Below are 21,917 nucleotides of genomic sequence, written 5' to 3' on the forward strand. Positions count from 1 at the left end.
CTGGGTATACCTCATTCTCACGCGGATTCATTAAAATTATCCATGAATAGCATTCTCACTAAAACTTACAAAAGAAATCTTGCTGCACCATATTCTGTTCCTGCTGTGCCAGAGAACCTGGAATCTCGATATCAAATGGTTCACTGTACAGGGTTTGAAAAGTCTCAACTATCCCATCAATCTCTTCTTATTGGGTCTTCCTTGAAAACAACCAATCCAGCCAAGGTCTATGCCACAGTCTCACCTGGCCGAGAAGGAAGGGCCATGGATAAATTTGGCCGACGCCTGTATCAAAATTCTATGATGACAAATAGAATTTTTAAACTACAACTTTGTCTTTATATCAAATCGCAAATATTGGGTCAATGCTATGCCCACTTTTTTCAAGTACCTTCCAGAGCATCGCCTAACAGAGTTCCAGCATATGCATTCCACTCTAGCACAACTTCGCATACATATGGTCCATGCTACATATGATGCTTTAGAGATGTTCTCCACGGCCATTGCTTTCTCGGTAGCAATGCGCCGTCTCGCCTGGCTCCACACCATAGATATGGATCCAAATCTACAGGATCAACTAGCCAACATCCCATGCCAAGGCAGTGACTTGTTTGATGATTCTATTGAGGCAATTACAAAGCGCTTGTCTGAGCAGGAGAAGTCATATGCCTCCATCATCAGTTCAAACCCGAACCCTTCCACAGATAAGGTTCTACATTTTCTTCATCTTCCCAAAGGCATTTCCCTCAAAAGGCAGCACCTGATTCAAGGCCGCCTCTTAAGACACAGCAACCTCAGCAGCAGCAATGCCAGCAGCGTAAACCTCAGGCTCCTGCTGCACTTAAGCTTTCTCAGTCTTTTAACCAACTTGCAGAGAGCATAACCTTTTTTGTTCTACCTCTCTCATTTCTTTTTTCCACAGGAGGTCATGGCCATCATTTTTACCAACGATGGGACCTCACTTATCTGGGAAGGCGCCTCTCTACACTTTCTTCGATTACAAAAGAGTATCCTTGACATCTTTCTGGACCACCCTTCTTCTTCATGCAGCTTAAGCTCCACTTTGTCTCCATTTCATCAAGACAAAGTGGGACATCAGACTATGGGGTTTTTACTTCCATTGCTTCCTTGTCCCGAGGAAGACGGGGTATCTGCGACTTATCCTGAACAATTTCCTTGTCAGAGATTAATTTCAAATGATGCCTATAGCTTCATTGTATCCTCTTCTGGATTGCACCGATTGGTTATGCTCCCTGAATCTCAGAGGCTTGCATGTTTTTTTTATTTGTCCAGACTCTTCCAAGCTCCTCAGATTTCAGGTGGTAAATCATCATTTTCAGTAGAGTGCTAACTTTTCACTTGGATCATCTTCCAAAGTTTTTCACCAAGTGTCTGAGAGTGGTGGCAGCAGCTCTGCGCAGCCATGATATCCAGGTATTCCCATACTTGGACGATTGGCTTATCAACATTTCAAAATCTCAGGGGGTTCTTGTAGCGATCCAACGGATTATTTGGTTCTTTCGACACTTGGAATGCAAAATCTAGTTTTCAGAATTCCAGTTCCAACCCTCTCAGAATCCTACAGTACATCGGAGCAGTACTGGATACTGTGTATCTCAGAGCATTTCTTCCTCAGCAGAGCTGGGATGCTCTCATTCAAATTTGTCACCAAGTGTCATCTCTCACTCACTTTCAGCGAGACACATGATGGTTCTCCTAGGTCACATGGCCTCTACAGTTCACGTGACTCCTTTTGCCAGATTTCACCTCAGGATTCCTCGGTGGACCCTGGCATCTGTGGGCACAGGCTTTAGATCCACTCTCTCAGCACTTTACAGTGACTCCTTCGTTGAAACAGTTTCTCTCCACTAGTGGATGCTCTCTTCCAATTTCTCCAGAGTTTACTGTTTCAAACGCCCCCTCATCAGAACATAAGCATAAGCAATGCCTCTCCTGGGTCAGACCTGAGGTCCATCATGCCCAGAAGTCTGCTCACGCGGCGGCACAACAGGTCCAGAATCCTCTATTTATACCCTTCTATCCCCTTTTCCAGCAGGAAATTGTCCAATCCTTTCTTAAACCCCAGTACTGTACTCTGCCCTATTACGCCCTCTGGAAGCGCATTCCAGTAGTCCACCACTCGTTGGGTAAAGAAGAACTTCCTAGCATTCGTTTTGAATCTGTCCCCTTTCAACTTTTCCGAGTGCCCTCTTGTTCTTTTATTTTTAGAAAGTTTGAAGAATCTGTCCCTCTCTACTCTCTCTATGCCCTTCATGATCTTATAAGTCTCTATCATATCCCCTCTAAGTCTCCTCTTCTCCAGGGAAAAGAGACCCAGTTTCTCCAATCTCTCAGCGTATGAAAGGTTTTGCATCCCTTTTATCAGACGTGTCGCTCTCCTCTGAACCCTCTCGAGTAACGCCATATACTTCTTAAGGTACGGCGGCCAATATTGGACGCAGTATTCCAGATGCGGGCGCACCATCGCCCGATACAACGGCAGGATAACTTCTTTTGTCCTGGTTGTAATACCCTTCTTGATTATACCTAGCATTCTATTTGCTTTCTTAGCGGCCGCGGCGCACTGTGCCGTCGGCTTCATTGTCATGTCCACCATTACCCCCAAGTCCCTTTCTTGGGTACTCTCATTCAATAACATCCCTCCCATCGTATAGTTGTACCTTGGGTTTCTGCTTCCCACATGCAATACTTTACATTTCTCAACGTTGAACTTCATCTGCCATCTCGCCGCCCATTCCCCCAGTTTGTTCAAGTCCCTTTGCAATTCTTCGCATTCCTCTTTAGTTCCAGCTCCACTAAATATTTTTGTATCGTCCGCAAATTTTATTATCTCACACTTCGTCCCTGTTTCTAGATCATTTATGAATATATTAAATAGCAGCGGCCCGAGCACCGAGCCCTGCAGAACACCACTCGTGACCCTCATCCAGTCCGAGTAGTGGCCCTTCACTCCTACCCTCTGTTTCCTACCTGCCAACCAGTTTCTGATCCATCTATGTACGTCTCCATCTACCCCATGATTCTTCAGTTTCCGGAGTAGACGTTCGTGAGGCACCTTGTCAAAGGCTTTTTGAAAATTAAGGTATATGATGTCTATGGGGTCTCCCCTGTCCATCCTTTTGTTAATTCCTTCGAAGAAGTGCAATAAGTTAGTTAGGCATGATCTCCTCCTGCAGAAACCATGTTGGCTTGTTTTCAGAAGTTCGTTTCTATCCAAATGTTCATCGATGTTTTCTTTTATCAGTGCTTCCGCCATTTTCCCCGGAACCGAGGTCAGACTCACCGGTCTGTAGTTTCCCGGGTCACCTCTTGATCCCTTTTTAAAGATGGGCGTGACGTTGGCTATCTTCCAATCCTCCGGGATCATGCCTGTTTTCAAGGATAGGTTGCAAATTTGCTGCAGTAGTTCAGCTATCTCCTCCTTTAATTCTTTCAAAACCCTTGGATGGATTCCATCCGGACCAGGGGATTTGTCAGTTTTAAGTTTTTCTATCTGCCTGTGTACATCATCAAGGCTCCTCATAACATATTCTTCGACCTATGTTTGGGGGGGTTTATCTCAATGGTCTATGGTCAATACTCAAGGCCATCGGTCTACTACAGATCAGGTCATCAGTGTCATTTAAATCGGTTGGACCTCAGAGCGATTTTCAATGCTCTCAGAGCTTTTCAGCATCTTCTCCACGATCAAATAGTACTCATTCGGACAGACAATCAAGTCCCCATGTACTACGTCAACAAGCAGGGAGAAACAGGATCTCTCCCTCTCTGCCAGAAAGCTCAAAAGGTGTGGAATTGTTCAATCCTTCACAACACCTTTCTAACAGCTGTCTATATTCAAGGAGAAGAAAAACTGTCGTCTTCTGCAACCTCATGAATGGACCCTCAATTTCTCGCCTCTCCATCACATTTTTTCTCAGTGGGGGACTCCTCAGATAGATCTATTTACATCTCCCCACAACAACAAACTGCCTCAATTCTATTTCAACTCAGCAGCAGGGAGCCACTACTTCTACCAGTTTTAACGTCTCTGCTTACACAGAGTCAGGGATCTTTGCTTCATCCCAACCTGCAGTCTCTACACCTGACAGCTTGGTACCTCGCAACCTAACCACCACTCTACAGTTTTCTCAGTCTGTACAGGACATTCTGGAAGCTTCCAGGAAGCCTATCACTAGGCAATGTTACAACCAGAAATGGACTAGATTTTCTTCTTGGTGCACCATTCATTACAAGGAGCCTCAATCTACCTCCTTGTCTTAAGTTTTAGATTACCTGTTGCATTTATCTCAATCAGGCCTCAAATCCACATCCATTCGAGTCCATCTCGGTACAATTGCTGCTTTTCATCAGCCTATCGAAGGGAAACCCCTCTCTGCTCATCCTGTGGTTTCCAGATTTATAAAAGGACTTTTCAATGTCAAACCACCTTTCAAACCGCCTCCAGTGGTTTGGGATCTCAATGTTGTTCTTGCTCAATTGATGAAGCCTCCTTTTGAACCAATGGCTTCGGCTCATCTCAAATATATAACTTGGAAAGTAGATTTTTCTCATTGCTCTCATGTCTGCTCGCAGAGTCAGTGAGCTTCAAGCTTTAGTAGCGGACCCACCTTTCACAGTATTACATCATGACAAGGTGGTCCTCTGTACTCATCCTAAATTCTTACCTAAAGTGGTTTCAGAATTTCATCTCAATCAATCCATTGTACTTCCAGTGTTTTTTTTTCCAAAGCCTCATTCTCATCCTGGAGAAACAGCTCTTCATACTTTGGATTGTAAGCGTGCTATAGCTTTCTACTTGCAAAGGACTAAGCCACAAAGATCTGCTCCTCAACTTTTTGTCACCTTTGATCCAAACAAGTTGGGACATCAGATTTCCAAGTGCACCAACTTCAAATGGTTAGCTGTTTGCTTCTCTTTCTGTTATGCTAAGGCTGGACTGCATCTACAGAGTCGAGTCGAATCACAGCCCATAAAGTCAGAGCCATGGCGGCATCAGTAGCTTTCCTTAGATCTACTCCGATTGAGGAAATCTGCAAAGCTGCCACTTGGTCCTCGGTTCATACTTTCACCTCATTATTGTCTGGATTCTTTTTCCAGATGGGATGGCCATTTTGGCAAGGCAGTTTTACAAAATTTATTTTCCTAAATTGCCAACACTCCCACCATCCCATTCTGGTTAGCTTGGAGGTCACCCACATGTGAGAATATGCTGTCTTTTTGTCCTGGGATAAAGCACAGTTACTGTAACAGGTGTTATCCAAGGACAGCAGGCAGATATTCTCACAATCCACCCACCTCCCCTGGTTGGCTTCTTAGCTAGCTATCTGAACTGAAGAGATGTGCGCCCTACGTTGGCACGGGAAGGCACTCGCGCATAAGCGGTGTGGTAAGTCGTGAACTTTCTTAAAGTTTTACAAACAAGTCTGCTCATGAGGCTGTCCGCATCCGGGCTCCGTGGATGACGTCACCCACATGTGAGAATATCTGCCTGCTGTCCCTGGATAACATCTGTTACGGTAAGTAACTGTGCTTTATTTGAACTTCTTTTCTGGTTTCTGGTTGTGGTGGAGCTGTGGGTTCGGTGTGAGTCTACATAAGGAATGTTTTTTATCAAACGCTATATTTTGTAGAGTTGTGGAAATGGTTTAGTGACTGACAAGTAAATTTACATTTGTATGAAGTTTATTCAATAAAGGGCATCGGGTGTATGGATAGAGCTCCATTGACTAGTACCTTCCTGCGTGTTGTAGGTGCACGCTTGTTTTCTTTCTCTGGCAGCAGCGCCACAGCGGTAGTGGGATTTCTCCCCGAGGCAAACTCTGCTTGGCAGTTCCTGCAGCTGGGTGGAGGTGAATATTTGGACTGCTCCGGGTGTGTTCTTCACATATCCGGTTCCTGACTGAGCGCAAGAGGTGCACACTTATTTTCCTAAGTTGAAGAGGACGAAGCAGCATTTATTTATTTCTCTCCAATGTTCATTTTATGCCATGGCAGTGAGAAAAATATTTTAATGGTTGGCTCCGGGTAGGTTTTAAATGCACTTTTGATAGAGCTGGCTCATTTCGGCATGAAACAGGCACATGCTTGGGTCTCCGGTGCTAGCGGGAGCACCGCAGCATTTATGGGGTTTATTTTGCAGCTGATTTAGGTCTCTGTATTCTGCAGCTTCCCTGTTTTTGGGGTTCTATGTGTCAGGAGTGTTTCAACAGCTTTTGCCACTGTTGCGGTGATATACCTTGTGTGTGTGTTTCCCCTACTTGAAAAGACTTAACTACTCTACTTGAAAAGACTACTTTAATGGGGACTGTACTGTAATGCCTCATGGTGCTTAAGAAAGAGATTCTGCCCTGTGCTCAGTCGCCCAATCTCGTTTTTTTGCTGTTATGGGTCGGCAGAAGGCAAATTGCTGCACAGTGATGTCAGCGGCATGAGAGTACCCTGTGTTTCATACGGGTATCTTCTTGTCTCTCTTGGGGTCCCTGAAGGGTGAGTCTATGGAGGTTTAGAGGTTTTCTTATTCTTTGTGCCTCTGTGCAGCGCTGTGTGTGTCTGGTAGTGCTAAAGCGCTGTGTGTGTCTAGTAGTGCTATAGAATTGATTCCTGAACATAGTACGAATAGATTACGAATTGGGGCAGTGTCTAGGGTCATAACAGCACTTCACATCTTTCTGTGGGCAGAATTGTCTTTTCTAATTCTAGGGTGCCAAGAACTGCAAGTTTCAAAGTTTCTCGCACAGATTTCTCAGGTCACCATCTTCTCATGGCACCTGCTAGACAGTACCTCACACTGGCAGGAAGAGCTGTGTGGCTCCTTCTAACCAGGGACAAGTTACCTATTCTCCCAAACCCACAGAGTAGTAAACGCTATGTGGCTGTTGGAATCATCCCTGAACCTCTCTTTAGGGATGTGAGCTTTGTCTGATAACAATTAGGGTGAAGATTGTTCCCCATGGGGTGGTCAATGCAGCTTCTAGATTACATATAGTACGTCTTCACTTTAAAGGCAGTAAGTTTTTGGCTAACATTGCATGGAGTTAGTACTGTTTTCAGAATTCCAACATACTCCATCTTATATCTCAAAGCTGGATTTTTTGTGAGAGTTTCTTTCTTCTTCCAGAATTTACAGCTCTCACCCAGCCGTTCCCCGATTGTCTGCTCTTCATTCTGAAGGGGTCTTCACTTCCTCTGGTAACTCTTTATGCTTTCTTGTGAGGGGGGAGAGACACTATGATGTCAGGTCAGGGAGCTTTGGACATTTTTCAGAATGCTTGCAACTTTGAATCCTCGTCCCATTTCAGATTCTTTCTTGGAGTCACCATGTATTGAGCTTCCAAAGGTTACGTTTGTGCGAGCAGTAGTTTTAGTTCTTCCGGAACTAAGGAAAGTTATTCCATTTACTTCATAGTGCCTAAGACGGGGGAATTGGTCAGATAGGGGCTGGATCTCATTCTAGTAAATTAGTTTCTCAGAGTTAGACATTTCCAGAGAATATTTACAGTTTCCCTATGGACACCGAATTAGCACTATCTTCGCTTGGCTCATATTGAGCAGCACTATCAGTTTTGGCAGATGCCTTTTGGCCTAGCCACAGCTCCATGAACATTTTAGAAAATGAGGGCAGTAGTGGCTTTTTGGCGCAAAAAGAAGATTCAGGTACTTTCTTTCTTAGACTGCTTGATTTGGATGTCTTCCAGCCAAGTCAATTTGTCAGACACAAACGGGTGATTTCTTTTATTTGCACTTCTTTTCTTCAATTCTTTGGATGTGAATCTTCAAATTTCCAAAGAGCTCTTTTCTCCTGTACTAATTATTGGAATATTATTGCTTCTTTCTCACCTCTGGTTTCTCTTTTAAGTGTTTTCCCCGGCTGATGATTGGATGGATTTGCCATCTCAAGCTCGCTTTCAGGACACAGTAATCGGAGAATCTCCGGATTGGCTGAGCCATCCTTGCTATGCAGATCTGATGAGTCTTTCGACGGCCGAACTGTTGAGATTCCTGGTATCTCTGGATTTACTCACCTAAGGTACGATCAACATGGATATTCGTCCTACTTTGGTATTATGATCTAGCTTTTGAAAAGTCATGGCTGACGTGTAAGAGTTATGCGAAGCAGATTATTTCTTCTCTTTTCTAGACGATACAGATGTCTTCACCTGTGGCTTATGCTACCATTTGGAGGCTTTTACTTTCTTGGGTACTTCTCAACATTGGCACCCTTCCAGACTTCTGTGTTTTTATTCTTTCTTTTTTGGCACAAGTGTATTACCAAGGGCCTAGCGTTTAATTCCCTTCAGCTTCAAGTGACGATCTTAGCTTGTTACAAGGGTTAGGTATCTCCCTCTTCACTTACTTCTCAGCTTCATGTAGTTCAGCTCCTAAAAGGAGTACAGTATATTCGTACACCTCTTAAGAAGCTCTGTCCAGAGTACAGTCTTAAGGTACTTCTCAGTTTATACAAGGCTCCGTTTCAACCTTGTCTTTGAGACTCTCTAAAAGGCTGTGATATTGAACATGGTGTTTCTTGTGGCCATAGCTTCAGCTCGGCAGTTTTCTGAGTTGCAGGCCTTGTACGGCAGGGATTCTGATTTCTGATTTACAAATTCTGGGGTGTCAGTTCGGACAGTACCACAGTTTCTTTCTAAGGTGGTGTCATCCTTTCTTTTATGCCGCTCTCACTTTTCCTTCCTTCTTCCTGGGAGGAGGAATGGGGAGGCAAACTTTTCTTCTACATTCTCCGTAATCTGTAGGTTTCTAATGACTTTTAATCGTTTAGATTACCTCTTTGTTTTCTTCAAGGGACGCGACAAATGTATGACAGCGTCCAAAGTCTCCATTGCTCTAAGGGTCCAGGAGGACATTCTTTACGCTTACTTGATGGCAGGGAAGCGGTTGGCGGAAGAACTTCATGACCATTCAGCAGAGCGATGGCTACTTCTTGGACTCAATCCAGAGGTTTTTTCCTTGGAGGAGTTTTGTCAAGCGGCTACTTGGTCTTCCAAGAATACTTTATCTCAGCATTATCAGTTAGATGTGGGGGCGCATGCGGAGGCTGCGTTTACTGCTTCAGTTGTTGTGGAGGTGGCGTTTGCTTCCCACCCAGATTGAGGATTGCTTTGCTACATCCCATTGGTCTCTGGATTCATCTGCTGCTGTTGCTAAGGAAGGAAAAATTATGTTCTTACCTGTTAATTTTCTTTCCTTTAGACGCAGCAGATAAATCCAGAGCCCCACCCTTTCTGGATATTGACTGTCGTTTTTTTTCTTTTGCAACTTTCGAAGTCTGTTATTATTAATAGTTGTATTCTGTATTATTACCTTTTGAAATTTGTTATGGAAAATAAGTTTTTTTTTTACATGCTAAGCATATTGATGGTTATGGATGCTTGGGCAAGGAACAATACTAAAGATGCAGGAGGCATGCCAGCCAGTAGGTCCACCTGTTAATCAGTTTCTCTATCTCCACCTTGCTGGTAGATGTGTGCTATCCCATTGGTCTCTGGATTCATCTGCTGTGTCTAAAGGAAAGAAAATTAGCAGGTAAGAACATAATTTTTCCTTTTGTCTGGGCATGTGCATAAGAGTTGCGCTTACTACCAAACCTTTTGTTCACATGTATTGGGCATGTTGTGCCCCCCCCCTCCCATTAGCTGCAAATCTTCCATTTAATTGTACAGTTACCACTCCTAAAAATTTTAATTAAGGCTTACTTTAAGCATTGCATCAATTTTTTGCTTTTTCTAACATTGCTGTTGCAATATGGGCCCATCAGCACATGGCTTTGAGCATCAGCCCTTAGGCTAACTATGTGTGGGGGAGGGAGTTCAAATCCCTGGCTAGTTCGAAGTGAGATCTTATACTGCTTCTTCTCAGCTGTGGTTCCATTTGAGCTGAAACCAGAAAGAATACTGATGAGTATTATCTTGTCTGTGTTTTCTTGTTTGTGGTTATTCTATCAGAAACATTCTTTATCTTAACATACTTGTGGAGAGATGATAGTGGGCATGTTCAGAGCAAACTAAGGCAGTTATTTGTTAATGGCAATAACATACACTTAATACACATAGGGCCAGATTCACGAACCTGCTCAATCGGGACCTCCGTGTCTGATCTGGGCAGGTCCGATGGATTCTTCAAACTCCAATATGCAGATGAGGACGATCAGAGGAACGCCCCATCTGCCAGCACGAATTGCTAGTGTGCGATCCTGACACATGCACAGACCATCTGTAGATGGTCTGTTCATGCCCGTCCTAGCCATGACTTTTTAAAAAAAAACAAAACACCTTTTTACTTTTTTAGCCCAGCGAGCCCATAGTTTTAACCCGCTATAAACCTGTGGGTTAAAACCACGGGCTCGCAGTGCGGGGAAGGGCAGGAGAGATTCGGGGCAGCAGGCAGGAGAAATTTTGGAAAGAACAGGGCGGCGATTCGGGGCAGAGCAGGCAGAGAGTTTGGGGAAGAGCATCGGGGCAGCAGAGAGCAGGGTGTGCAGAGAGCAGGGCTTCAGTGGAGCTGGAGAGTCGAAAAGAAGTTTGCGACTGGTCCCCAGCAGTCGCTTCTTGGGTTGATCAGCCAGCCCAGTCGGTTTTTAAAATTTTGTTGGTGAATCGCGTCCCTGTCTACTTTGCATGTGTTTCCCCTCATTTGCATGCATGGATTGGAAGCGGATCGCAGGAGAGGTTAGTGAATCGGGCCGGAGGGAAATCTGGTCGCAAACCAATTGGTACACGATCGGTTTGCTTTGTGAATCTAGCCCATAGACCTTGTTGATATTAAAGAAAGCCATTTCAAAATTGACCCGTTACTACACATTAGTATGCATTGATAGAAAGGTTTAACATAAAATCTATGAACTGATTTAGTCAATCATAACTGCTCACACAATGTATTATAATATTGCAGTTATTAATTTCCTGACAAGAGTTGTAGTTGCAGGAAATGGGAAATGCTGTTATCAAACTTTCCTCAGAAATAGAAGTTGCTTACCTGTAACGGTAGTTCTCTGTGGACAGATGATCTTTCAGACACACAAATGAGGATAGAACTGACCCGGCTAGTGCTCAAGCTTGGAAAGCTCCCTGCAGTGTGGCTGTCCACATTGCGTATGATGGAATCTCCAACGATGATCCCTATCTTCTTTATTCCAGTTTTCTACCACTCTCTGGGTGAAGAAGAACTTCCTTATGTTTATACGGAATCTGTCCCCTTTCAACTTTAGAGATTGCCTTCTCTTTCTCCCTACCTTGGAAAGGGTGAACAATCTGTCTTTATCTGTTAAGCATATTCCCTTCTGTATTTTGAATGTTTCGATCATGTCCCCTTTCAGTCTCCTCTTTTCAAGGGAGAAGAGGCCCAGTTTCTCCAATCTCTCACTGTACGGCAACTCCTCCAGCCCCTTAACCATTTTAGTCGGTCTTCTATGGACCCTTTCGAGTAGTACCATGTCCTTCTTCATGTATGGCGACCAGTGCTGGACGCAGTACTCCAGGTGAGGGCGCACCATGGTCCGGTACAGACTCCTACCCTACCAAGCAGCCTCCAAAGATCCCGAATGGAGCCAACTGGTCAAAACATCAACCTCTTCTTACGTGCACTTCAGAAAGCTCCTAAAAACGCTCCTCTTCCACAAACAGAATGACCCACCTTAAATTTTTCCATGAAAAGACTCCCGACCCACTGACTCTCTGTTCCAAGTTGTTGCTCTAAGACTATAAACATTTTTATCTATTTATAGTATTTATCTCCCTCCTTATAAAACCTTGCTTGACTTCCCTCTATGCAATCTATACAATTTTCAGTTCTTTTCATTGCTGTAGCTTGCTGATTCTCCTCAGCCATTTTTCCTGTAAATCTCCTTGAACCGAAAGATTTATGTTGTTATACAGTTAATTCAGAATACAGATATTCAATTGATTATTGGTTTAAAAAAGAACGACCATATTAGTCCATATTATCGTTTACTTCATTGGCTGCCTTTGGAGGCAAGAGTATTATTCAAATTTTCCTATATCTGCTTTAAGCTGATATTGAGATTGTCTCCAGTTTACCTTTTTCCCTCATTTTGTGTTGCATAGACCATCAAGAGAAACTAGAAACTTCTACTTGTATGCTTTTCCAAAAATTAATGGGTGTAGATATAAGACTTTCTTAGATAGGACCCTAGCATTTCAAGCTGGTAGGCAACAATCTTGGTTAGGTAAATGTATTCAGCAAGCTATGTTATCCTATTGCAGTTTTCAGAAATTAATTAAGACCACTCGGCGAGAGCTGGAACCAGAAGGCCTTGAGCATGCGCAGATGCTCAAGGCCCAGCCCAGGCAAGAGGCAGGATCTTCGGGCACCAGTCCTGTGCAAAACACTCGCAAACCGCGTTATTCGCAAACCGAGATTTGACTGTACATTTCTGGAGGACAATGCACTTGTTAAAGTGAACCTCTGAAGATAAGTGATTTACTAGATATGATGTCTGTGTTGCTTATTTGTGGCAGTTAAGGATTTGCAAATCTTATCTGTTGTGAATAATTTTAAAAATTTATTTTTGTTTAATAGCCATGCATATATTTTGTGTGTGTGCATTCATTATATAACCTATAAAACTAGTGTAGGGCCATTCTATGCAGTGCACAGTTGTAATATTCATACATTAGTTGATATCACTGGAACATTCCTGTCTTATCTTGCCAACCTCTAAAAGAATATGCTTGAAATTTATATTCTTCTCCTCACCCCCATTTGAGGATCACATTAAACCCTGTAGCACACCTATAATTTTACTTCAGATCATTTTAGGGTCTTTATAGAGAACATAGCTTGGGCATCTTAAAGAATGCTTGTCAGTTCATCTCACGATTTATTGTAACAACAAAAGGACACGATGCTTTATCAGTTAATTTATTTTCTCATATAGAAACAAAGGAAGAGCTTGAGGACCTTAACAAAGAAATCAAGAGAATAGCTAATAAAGTTCGTGCAAAGTTAAAAAGTAAGTATAAAATTTTTTTACCGTTTTTTGAGTTGGGGTGGGAGTGCAGGGGTGGGAAAGGAGGATAGTAGTTCAATTTTTCTTCTACTTCCAGAGCTCAGTCAGAACCAGTATGCAGATCTGGTGCTATGAACCTTCATTTGCAATAGAGAATGACACGGTGACAAAATTCATCACCGTTCCCGTCTCCGCGGATAACCGCGGGAAATAATCCCATGTCATTTTCTAGTGTCTATTTCAACCTCGGTCCTTCTACACCAGCATTCTTCAAAACAAAGCTTGCGGGTCAGTGGTTGTGCCCAATTATACTCTGATTCTTCCCTCTCTCCTTAAAGAATGACATGAAGATGTTTTCCCACGGTTATCCGCGGGGACGGGAACGATGATGAATTTTGTCACCGTGTCATTCTCTAATTTGCAATCCTCTTAATTTGGTGGACATTGTTGCATCCCTTCCACTGTTTCTCTTAGGGCACTGGAGCAGTGGTGCTGAGGCAGGAGCTCTTCCAGGTAGCTTCTGGACTATTCTGCTTCTCTTGAGCATCTTTGCCAGAGACTAGTAGAAAGACTAAGAAATAAATTGAAGCATGACTTTCATAACACAAATGATTTGACATCAGAATATTTAGAAGTAGTATTTTATGCATTGTATTTATCTTACAAATCATAATTATCTCTCTTTCAGCAATTGAGCAAAGTTTTGATCAGGATGACAATGTTAACAGGACTTCAGTGGATCTCAGGATTCGAAAAACTCAGGTATGATTATAGAGAGTATTGAAGTGTTGAAAAGAAAAGGACAAGTACTGAATACCATTAATTTGTTAATGAGGGAGTAAATTTTATCTCGGTAAGCATCCTTAGGTGTTTCACTAGATAGAAAAGGAGTGGGCAGACTGCAGCCAACAGGGCCAAACTGTCCCACAAGACTGTGGTAAGCCGTTAATGTAGCTGGTTTAAAAAATGTTTGGACAAGTTCCTGGAGGAAAAGTTCATAGTCTGCTATTGATACAGTCATAGGGGAAGCCACTGCTTACTCTGGATTGGTAGCATGAAATGTTGCTACTATTTGGGTTATTACCAGGTTCTTCTGACCAGAATTGGCCACCATGATGACAGGATACTGGGCTAGATGGGACCATTGGTTTGACCCAGTAAGATTATTTTTATATGTATGTATTTTCAAATGCAATTGTCTCCTCATTTTTACCAGCCTAATAATATGCTGTGTTTGACCCTGGTGACAACATAATTAGCAAAGGTCTCGCATCCAGCACAAATCTGTACCCAAAATCAGGGCTTAATTTGTAGATAGGCATTTGAACTAAGGAGCAGGGAAATGGGAGCGTAGGCAGCAAGGGCTAAATTGGGGAGCAGACTATTAGGAAGGATGGGAATGGAGCTGAATATTCTTCTTGCTCCAAGAGTCTGAAAGAAATGGTAGAACTGCATTCCAGAGTTTTCCTCCAGAAATTAAGCCTTGACCAAGTACAGACCTTTGATACTAGAAAACAAAAGAATGCACTGCAGCTTCTTAGGTTTCAATGGGTTAAAAATGTTTAAAATAAATAAAACCTATTCTTCCTGTTCTCCACTGTACTACAATAGAGTAAATAATGCTGATGTTGTGATTGTTCAGCTATACCTTCTCTACATCTTCATTGTGCTCCCTCTCCTGACAGCGAGGACTCTTCCCCTAGCCATGCCACTGTCCTCTTCAGGACACTGTGGGGCCTGGGGCAGAAATTAAGAAGGGGGCCCCCTCCCCTCCCCCTCGTGATCTTCCCACCGTTACTACCATGCATAATATAACTTTAATTCTTTATGGTGGGGGGAGGAAACACCTACGTCAACAGTAAAGGTACAATAGGGTCATTGAACACAGCAGGGAAGGAACCTTCTACTGTGTGTCTGAAAAATGTAGTAATTTATTCCAATTAAAAGCTATCACCTTATTTTCCATTTTTTATTTATATTTAATTTATAATATATGATTTGTAATATGTTAGTTTTTTTTAAATTTATACCTGCTATTTTTATATTTTCCACAGTACAAGAAGAAATAAATCACTTTTTCTCTTTCTGTGGTGCTGCATTCTGTGCAGTGTCTGACTTCTTAAGGGTTCCATTTAATTTTTGTCTACATATGTTGTATTTTTATCTATTAACCTTTAGAGCAAAATAGCACAGCTACGATCCTACTTTATTTTTGTCTGGCAATTTAATTTTTCTAATCTTATTGATTCCAGTTTCTGCCTTCCTCTGTCTTCTCTTAACTCTGTCTTGCCAAGGTTTCCTGTCCATTTGTCATTCTTTCTTCTCCTGTCTTCATTTCCTCCATTACATTTATCTCCAGTACTGATCTTTTCCTTTCAGTTTCTTCCATTTATTTTTCTGCCTCTCTGTTTAGATTTCATTGCTACTACACAGTCCTTAAATTTCCCTGTTTTTACCACATTTACCTAAAATAGCACCATCTATTTCCCTCACCCTGGCCAACCTCTAACTCATATTTCTCAGAATTTCACTAACTCTATCCTATTCCATCCAGCATCTCCTTCTTCTCTCTCCCTTCCAACCAGAGTCTCCCTCTTCCATTCAGTGTTGCCCCTTTTCTATCCCATGTCTCCCTCCCCCCCCCATTTCATCCAGAATCTCCTCTCTCCCCATCACCCTTTTCCACTACAGCCATGTAGGATCTCCTTTGTCTCTCCCTCTCTTACACCCCTACAATCCAACATCATCTCTATTTCTTTCCCCATCTACAATGCCATTTTGTCTCTCATCCTCAGCATTACCCTGTCTATCTTTCCTCCCCCTACATTTAGCATCAACTGTCTCTTTCCTAATACTCCTGTCCCACTCTTTTTTTCCTTAACTCCATCACGACCCTGGCATGCGGCATCTCCTGCAGGCCCCCTCCGGTCCCATATCTCTTCCCTTCACTTACCGTATTGTCAAATTATTGTCTTCTCTTCCTCCGGAGCCCCACTGCTACAAGGGGTCATCGATAGCCTGGAGAGGTGAGGTTGGCTTCTCTCTCTTCGACTCAGTTGCTGCTTTCTCTGCTGCCGTTGCTGCAGCCTGTAAACCAGGGGTGCCCACACTTTTTTGGCTTGTGAGCTACTTTTAAAATGACCAAGTCAAAATGATCTACCAACAATAAAAATGTAAAAAAAACACAAAACGCACTGTACGCACAGAAAATGTTAATTATCATTTATATTTGGGGGGTTTTCAAAGAGGTCAAGACAGATGATTTTAAAATATGGAATGTCACCTCAGGAACAACTATAGAAAAATAGACAAATATAGACAGCAGATATAAATTCTCAAAACTGACACATTTTGATCACTAAATTGAAAATAAAATCATTTTTCCTACCTTTGTTGTCTGGTGCTTTCATGAGTCTCTAGTTGCACTTTTCTGACTGTGCATCCAATATTTCTTCCCTTCTTTCTGCCTCCTGCATGCTTCCTCTCCAGACCTCTTCCACAACCAACATCTCTTTCTGTCCCTACATGAGTCCAACACACTCCATTCCCTCCCTCAACTTTAAAACTTTTTTCTTCCTCTCTCCCTGCCTGCCCCTTGCCACCCAACACACTCCATTCCCTCCCCCAAGCCACCGCCACCGATTTCTTCCTGCTTCGCTGATGCAGCAACAGGCCAGGTGTGCAGTGACTGCACAAGCAGCAGGGCCACAAGACTTCCCCCCTCCCCCAAATGTCAATTCTGACATCGGAGAGGAAGTTCTGGGCCAGCCAGAGGGTGGAAATAAGGGTGTTATCTTATGGAGCTAATACCCTACCCGTTACCTTACTTAACTCCTCCGGTGGTCCTGCCCTTCCCTTCCCTCTGGCTGACTCCCGAACTAGCCATCAGTAGAATGGCTTAGTGGGACAGTATTGGGCATGGTGCGGTTGGTGTCGGGTAGGTGTTGGTGTTTGTGTGCTGAGTCTGGGGGGGGGGGGGGGAGAATAGAGGCAGCGCTGGGGGTTTGCTGTCGGTCCACTGTGGGTGTGCATGTGGGCCTGTGTGGAGACCGGAGTGGCGCTGCAGGGCCTCCTTGGCTGTGCAGCTGCTGGGGTGGGAAGATTCGTGCTGTGCGGATAGGAGTGACGCAGAGCCGCTGCTGGATGTGCTGCTTCTAGCTTTTGTTCGATGATTCTCTGTGTCCCCACCCCTTGCGGTGGGTGATGTGCTGCCCATTCACATTAGCCCGGCGTGATTGGGCTGTTTAGTTGACAAGGCTTTCAGGTCAATTTCTGTGTTGCGGGGGGAGGGGGTTGAGGGTGCAAAAAGGCACTGTGGATCTCTGGGGTGTTTATGACCTGGTAGCACAATGGTCGAGTGGGGTAAAGCATTGGTTAGCATTGAGACATTGACTGCTCAATCGTGGGACTGGTATGATGTGCAGAAGGTCTAGGCTGGGGTATTGTGCAATGGGAAGGAGTGTGAGCTGGTTTAGGGTAGAATTGTTCTTGAATTGGAGGGTGACAGTGGTGCGTGTTTGTGGGCTGGGGTTGTAAAAGGGGTATAATATGGGTTCATACTAAACTACCATAAAGGGGGGGGGTCCCTGCCTGCTTGGGATGGGGGGCCCTGCCTGTCACTAGGCCTGCCTGTCACTGGGCCTGCCTGCCTGCCTGCCTGCCCTGTTCCATCCTACCACTAGACCAGTGGTTCCCAACCCTGTCCTGGAGGACCACCAGGCCAATTGGATTTTCAGGCTAGCCCTAACGAATACGCATGAGAGAGTTTTGAATATAATGGAAGTGACAGGCATGCAAATCTGCTCCATGCATATTCATTAGGGCTATCCTGAAAACCCAATTGGCCTGGTGCTCCTCCAGGACAAGGTTGGGAACTTCTGCACTAGACCACTAGAGGGGGGACAGGGTATAGAGCCTAGCAGGGAGGGGGGGGGCATGGTGCAGAGCCTGGCAAGGAGTGTGGAAGGTTGGGCGCAGAGCCTGGCAGGGAGAATTTGGTTCAGAATGGGTTTGTTTTTTTTCTTCTTTTCCTCCTCTAAATCTAGGGTGCGTCTTATGGTCAAGTGCTTCTTATAGAGCGAAAAATACGGTAATTTGCAATAACTTATTATAAATACTGACCAGAATGCAGCTGCATAAAAACATTTCTAGTACGACATACTATTCCTCTTCTCATGAGAACTCTTGTAGGGAGCTTCATTTGCATTTTTTTGTTTCTCCTATCCCTCTGGGCTGTCCTTCAGTTCCTCAGTTGCCTTACTGCAAGTGAGACAGCAGAAACTTGCCTTTTCTGCTCGTTTATTTTCATTTAAAATTGTTTTGTTTTTTGCTAACTGTTTGCGAGGCTTTTTGGTGCTGCAGAGCATCCCCTTTGTGGGACAGTTCTGGCTGCAGAAGAGTACAGACTGAGGTCAACTGCCATTCAAGGGACAGTTACGTTTTTGGAAAGGCCTGAATGATATGACCAGCATGCAGGACTGAAAGCTGAAATCCTTACAGGGCAGTGGGCTTCAAATCCCTAGAGGGACAGGTCACGGTAATTTCCAAGCATCCAGGCAATACCGCCAGTTCTCAGGAGTGCCGTCTGAAGCCTATCCTGTCAGCTGTGAATTTGCCTGCTTCTTGCCTCAAGACCTGACAATTCAGACATCTTGTTTCTTTTGTCCTGCCTTGACAAGAATAGAGGCTGCTACTGCCACATTGAGGTATCTAGAGAGTATCTATACAAATCTCCCATACATTTAGTGCAAGTTGCACTCAAGTTGGTGATTTGTTTGTCTTTCACCTTATCTGTTATGTTATGAGCAGAACAGACAAGTTTCTCAAGGAGAGTCCCTGCACCCCTCCCTCTTCTTTTTCCTCTCTAGGGCTGACTGACTGTTTGATATGAACAGAGGAAGGACAGCCCAGAGGGATAAGAAGCAGAGCAAAAGAATGCAACTGAAGCTCCCTACATGAGTTCTAATGAGAGGAGGTTGACTACCCACAAGTTCAGGAATAGAGTGTATGTCTACTAGAAAGAAGATTAACGAGGTGAGAACCTAATCTTTACTTTTCTTTGCAATTTTGATTTTTAAAAGCCTCTCTTTTTATTAATAACAATAATGATGATATTTATGTAGCATTTAGTGCTTTCTTTAAATAATCACTGAGGCTTTCAATTCAGGTTTATGAGAAAAAGAGAGTCCTCTGCAGCTTTGTTCTGCTCAATGTATTATAGTTGGGCTCCATCTCAGTTTTGCCGACCCTGTGCTAGAAAATGTTGCACACAGGTATAATCTTCTTTTTGTTACAGCACTCGGTATTATCAAGGAAATTTGTGGAGGTTATGACTGAATATAATGAAACACAGACCCTTTTTCGAGAACGTAGCAAAGGACGGATACAGCGTCAGCTGGAAATAAGTAAGAAAAGGACCTGACTTCTCTCTCTAATGCATATTTCTTGCTTTTGGCAATTCATAATCTTGGCCTAATTTCATAATGATGATTTTTATTTTAATGTGCGCTAGTGTCTTGCGCTGAATTGTCTGCACTCGATTGTTGGCGCACTGGTGTCTCGCGTGCGAATGACTATGAACCGTTTGAAAGAGGTGATAAAAATGAGAGGCTACATGTGAAGTCAGCAGTCCTCTACAACCCAAGCATCTGGGCAAATAAATTCATACCTACTGAATTTAAGGAGGAAAGAGATCAGCTAGATATATTGATAAGAGTTTTGGGTAGAAGGCTGCACTCTGTAACTAAAATAGATTGAATAGATAGATTCCTAGCAATCGGTTGGGCTACCATCCAAATCCTCTTTTCTGACATAACCTCTAAAATATCAGATGCTTGTTTATCCTGGGAGTTCCATTATCCCACTGGGGAATTTTCACTGATAACAAATCATTGAATACATATAAGTCTAAATTCTGGGAAACAACTGCATTGAATTAAAGGTAGGACTTCTATGTGAGATAGACCAGACATTCCTGGATCTGTCGAAATGGGAGCAAGAAATGTAATAGAGTTTCTTCTAAGCAAAGCTGAATTGGTTTATCTATGACAATGGTTCTTAAACCTGCCTTGGGGGACCTCAAGCCAGTCCGTAATGAATATGCATGAAGGAAATTTGCATGTCTACTACCTATTTTATAGGCAAATCTTGCTCATGCATATTCATTAGGGATATCTTGAAAACCCAACTTGCTGGGGATCCCCCAAGACAGGTTTAAGAACCACTGATCTATGACAGCCACACCCACGAACCATAATACTTCTGCCTTCAATATGAGTGCTAGATAGTAATAGAAATACATAAACTAAAACTTCTCAAATCCCTACCACTTTTGTCACTGTCACTGTCCCATTCCTGTAAGCTCTGCCTTAACCGCACAAGCCTCGAACACTTATGATTTTAAAGTGTTTGAGGCTTGTGCAGATGAGGATGGAGCTTGCAGGAATGAGGAAGGGACAGGAAAAGAACTCATGTGGATAGCGCGGGAAAATGAGTTCCCATGTCATTCTCTAGTATTAAACAATCTTTCTTGTAAATCTCAAAAATTCATCCTTCCAACAGTTTCATAGTCATAATCAAAAAATTCCAAATATAGCCGATTGAATATATCTTGCACCCTCGGAGGATGGAAAGACCTCAGACTCCCTTTTCCCAACTCACAACAGAGCAGCTCATGCTGATCTATTCAATGGGTTTATTTCATCAATCATTGGTCTACCACCACCTCCAATTATATACTGTACTATGCATAGAGTCCAAAATAAAACATCAAAAAACAGGAACTTGGCTCAGATTGATGCTCATAATCAAACTGCTTGTCTCTGATCCCAACGGGGTCTGTTTAGCCCTAAGCTTCCTCAGGAGATCAGGGAATGAATCACCATCATTCAGCAATGTTCCAGATAAATCATTAAATACTTTCTTATAGCAGGACCTCACACATTTCTTTCTTTCCTTGTTTATTTTTCCTCATTATTAGCAAAGATGTGAAATTTGATGTTCAATGACTAGTAATTTTGCTAAAGGAACCAGATATAACTTAAAGAGAGTTGGTGGTAATAAAGATCCTTTCAGAACACCTGACATAATAGATTTGCTGGTAGACCATTCATTGTACCAATAAACTAAAAAGGCCCCAATTTTGCAAGCTGTGCAGATAGCAATCAGTTCAATGGTGTGTCTTCTGAAACTTCTCAGCTTTGCAGTCAGTTACAAAAAGTCTTGTAGCCTACATAAGTTCTAGATTTCATTGGGGCACTCCTAGACACTATTCAAACCTGTGACTTCCTACCGCAGCAGAGACTTCAAAACCACCTTCAGATCTGCCATGCGTTTTCTGGGCCAAATGGATCCACAGTTTACCTCATTTGCCCGTGTATACCTCGGAATTTCTGAAATGATTCTGTCGTCCCAATAGTCTCAATTTTCCAAAACATCTCAAAAAGATACAAATAACATCCGACCTTCAGCATTCTCTGCTCTGGTGGCCAGAAACAAAACAAGCTTAAAACTGGTTAAAACATGATTGACGCTGGTAATGTCACGGGGAAGGATGAGGCTAATACACCACCAACAGCATAGAGCAGCAAATAATTCAGATGGGGAAAAAAGAGCAGACTACTCTGATAATAGAGAGCTGATCAAGCTGATCATCTGTTTCTGAGGTTAACAGATTTGGAGCCCTGATAAAATGTAGCAATAAACATAATTAGCAATAGTGTCATGTGCGTGTTTTGAGGTTTTTTGTGTTGTTTTTTTAATCTATTTTCTGTACCTAATACAATAAAACCACAATCTACTATCTTAAAATCTGGCAGGTAGGGAGGAGGGGTTTGTGAATGGAAGAGATTGCAACACCTTTGTGCATACTTGCAACCTCTACTGTAGACACTGGAACAAAACTGAAAAGACT

At 43.1% G+C, this 21,917-nt stretch overlaps 1 protein-coding gene across 3 annotated transcripts in view; it reads left to right on the plus strand.

Annotated features, from left to right (window-relative positions):
- The window catches only part of STX2 (syntaxin 2), a 109,899-nt gene that overhangs the window by 52,807 nt on the left and 35,175 nt on the right, over positions 1 to 21,917 (plus strand). For all 3 annotated transcript variants that reach the window (XM_033956380.1, XM_033956379.1, XM_033956381.1), the window contains exons 4-6: positions 12,935 to 13,009; positions 13,695 to 13,768; positions 19,302 to 19,410. In XM_033956380.1, the coding sequence (XP_033812271.1) occupies positions 12,935 to 13,009; positions 13,695 to 13,768; positions 19,302 to 19,410 (258 nt within the window). The remainder of the gene's footprint in view (positions 1 to 12,934; positions 13,010 to 13,694; positions 13,769 to 19,301; positions 19,411 to 21,917) is intronic.

The sequence above is a fragment of the Geotrypetes seraphini genome, chromosome 8 (assembly GCF_902459505.1).
Source record: "Geotrypetes seraphini chromosome 8, aGeoSer1.1, whole genome shotgun sequence".
Taxonomy (NCBI): domain Eukaryota; kingdom Metazoa; phylum Chordata; class Amphibia; order Gymnophiona; family Dermophiidae; genus Geotrypetes; species Geotrypetes seraphini.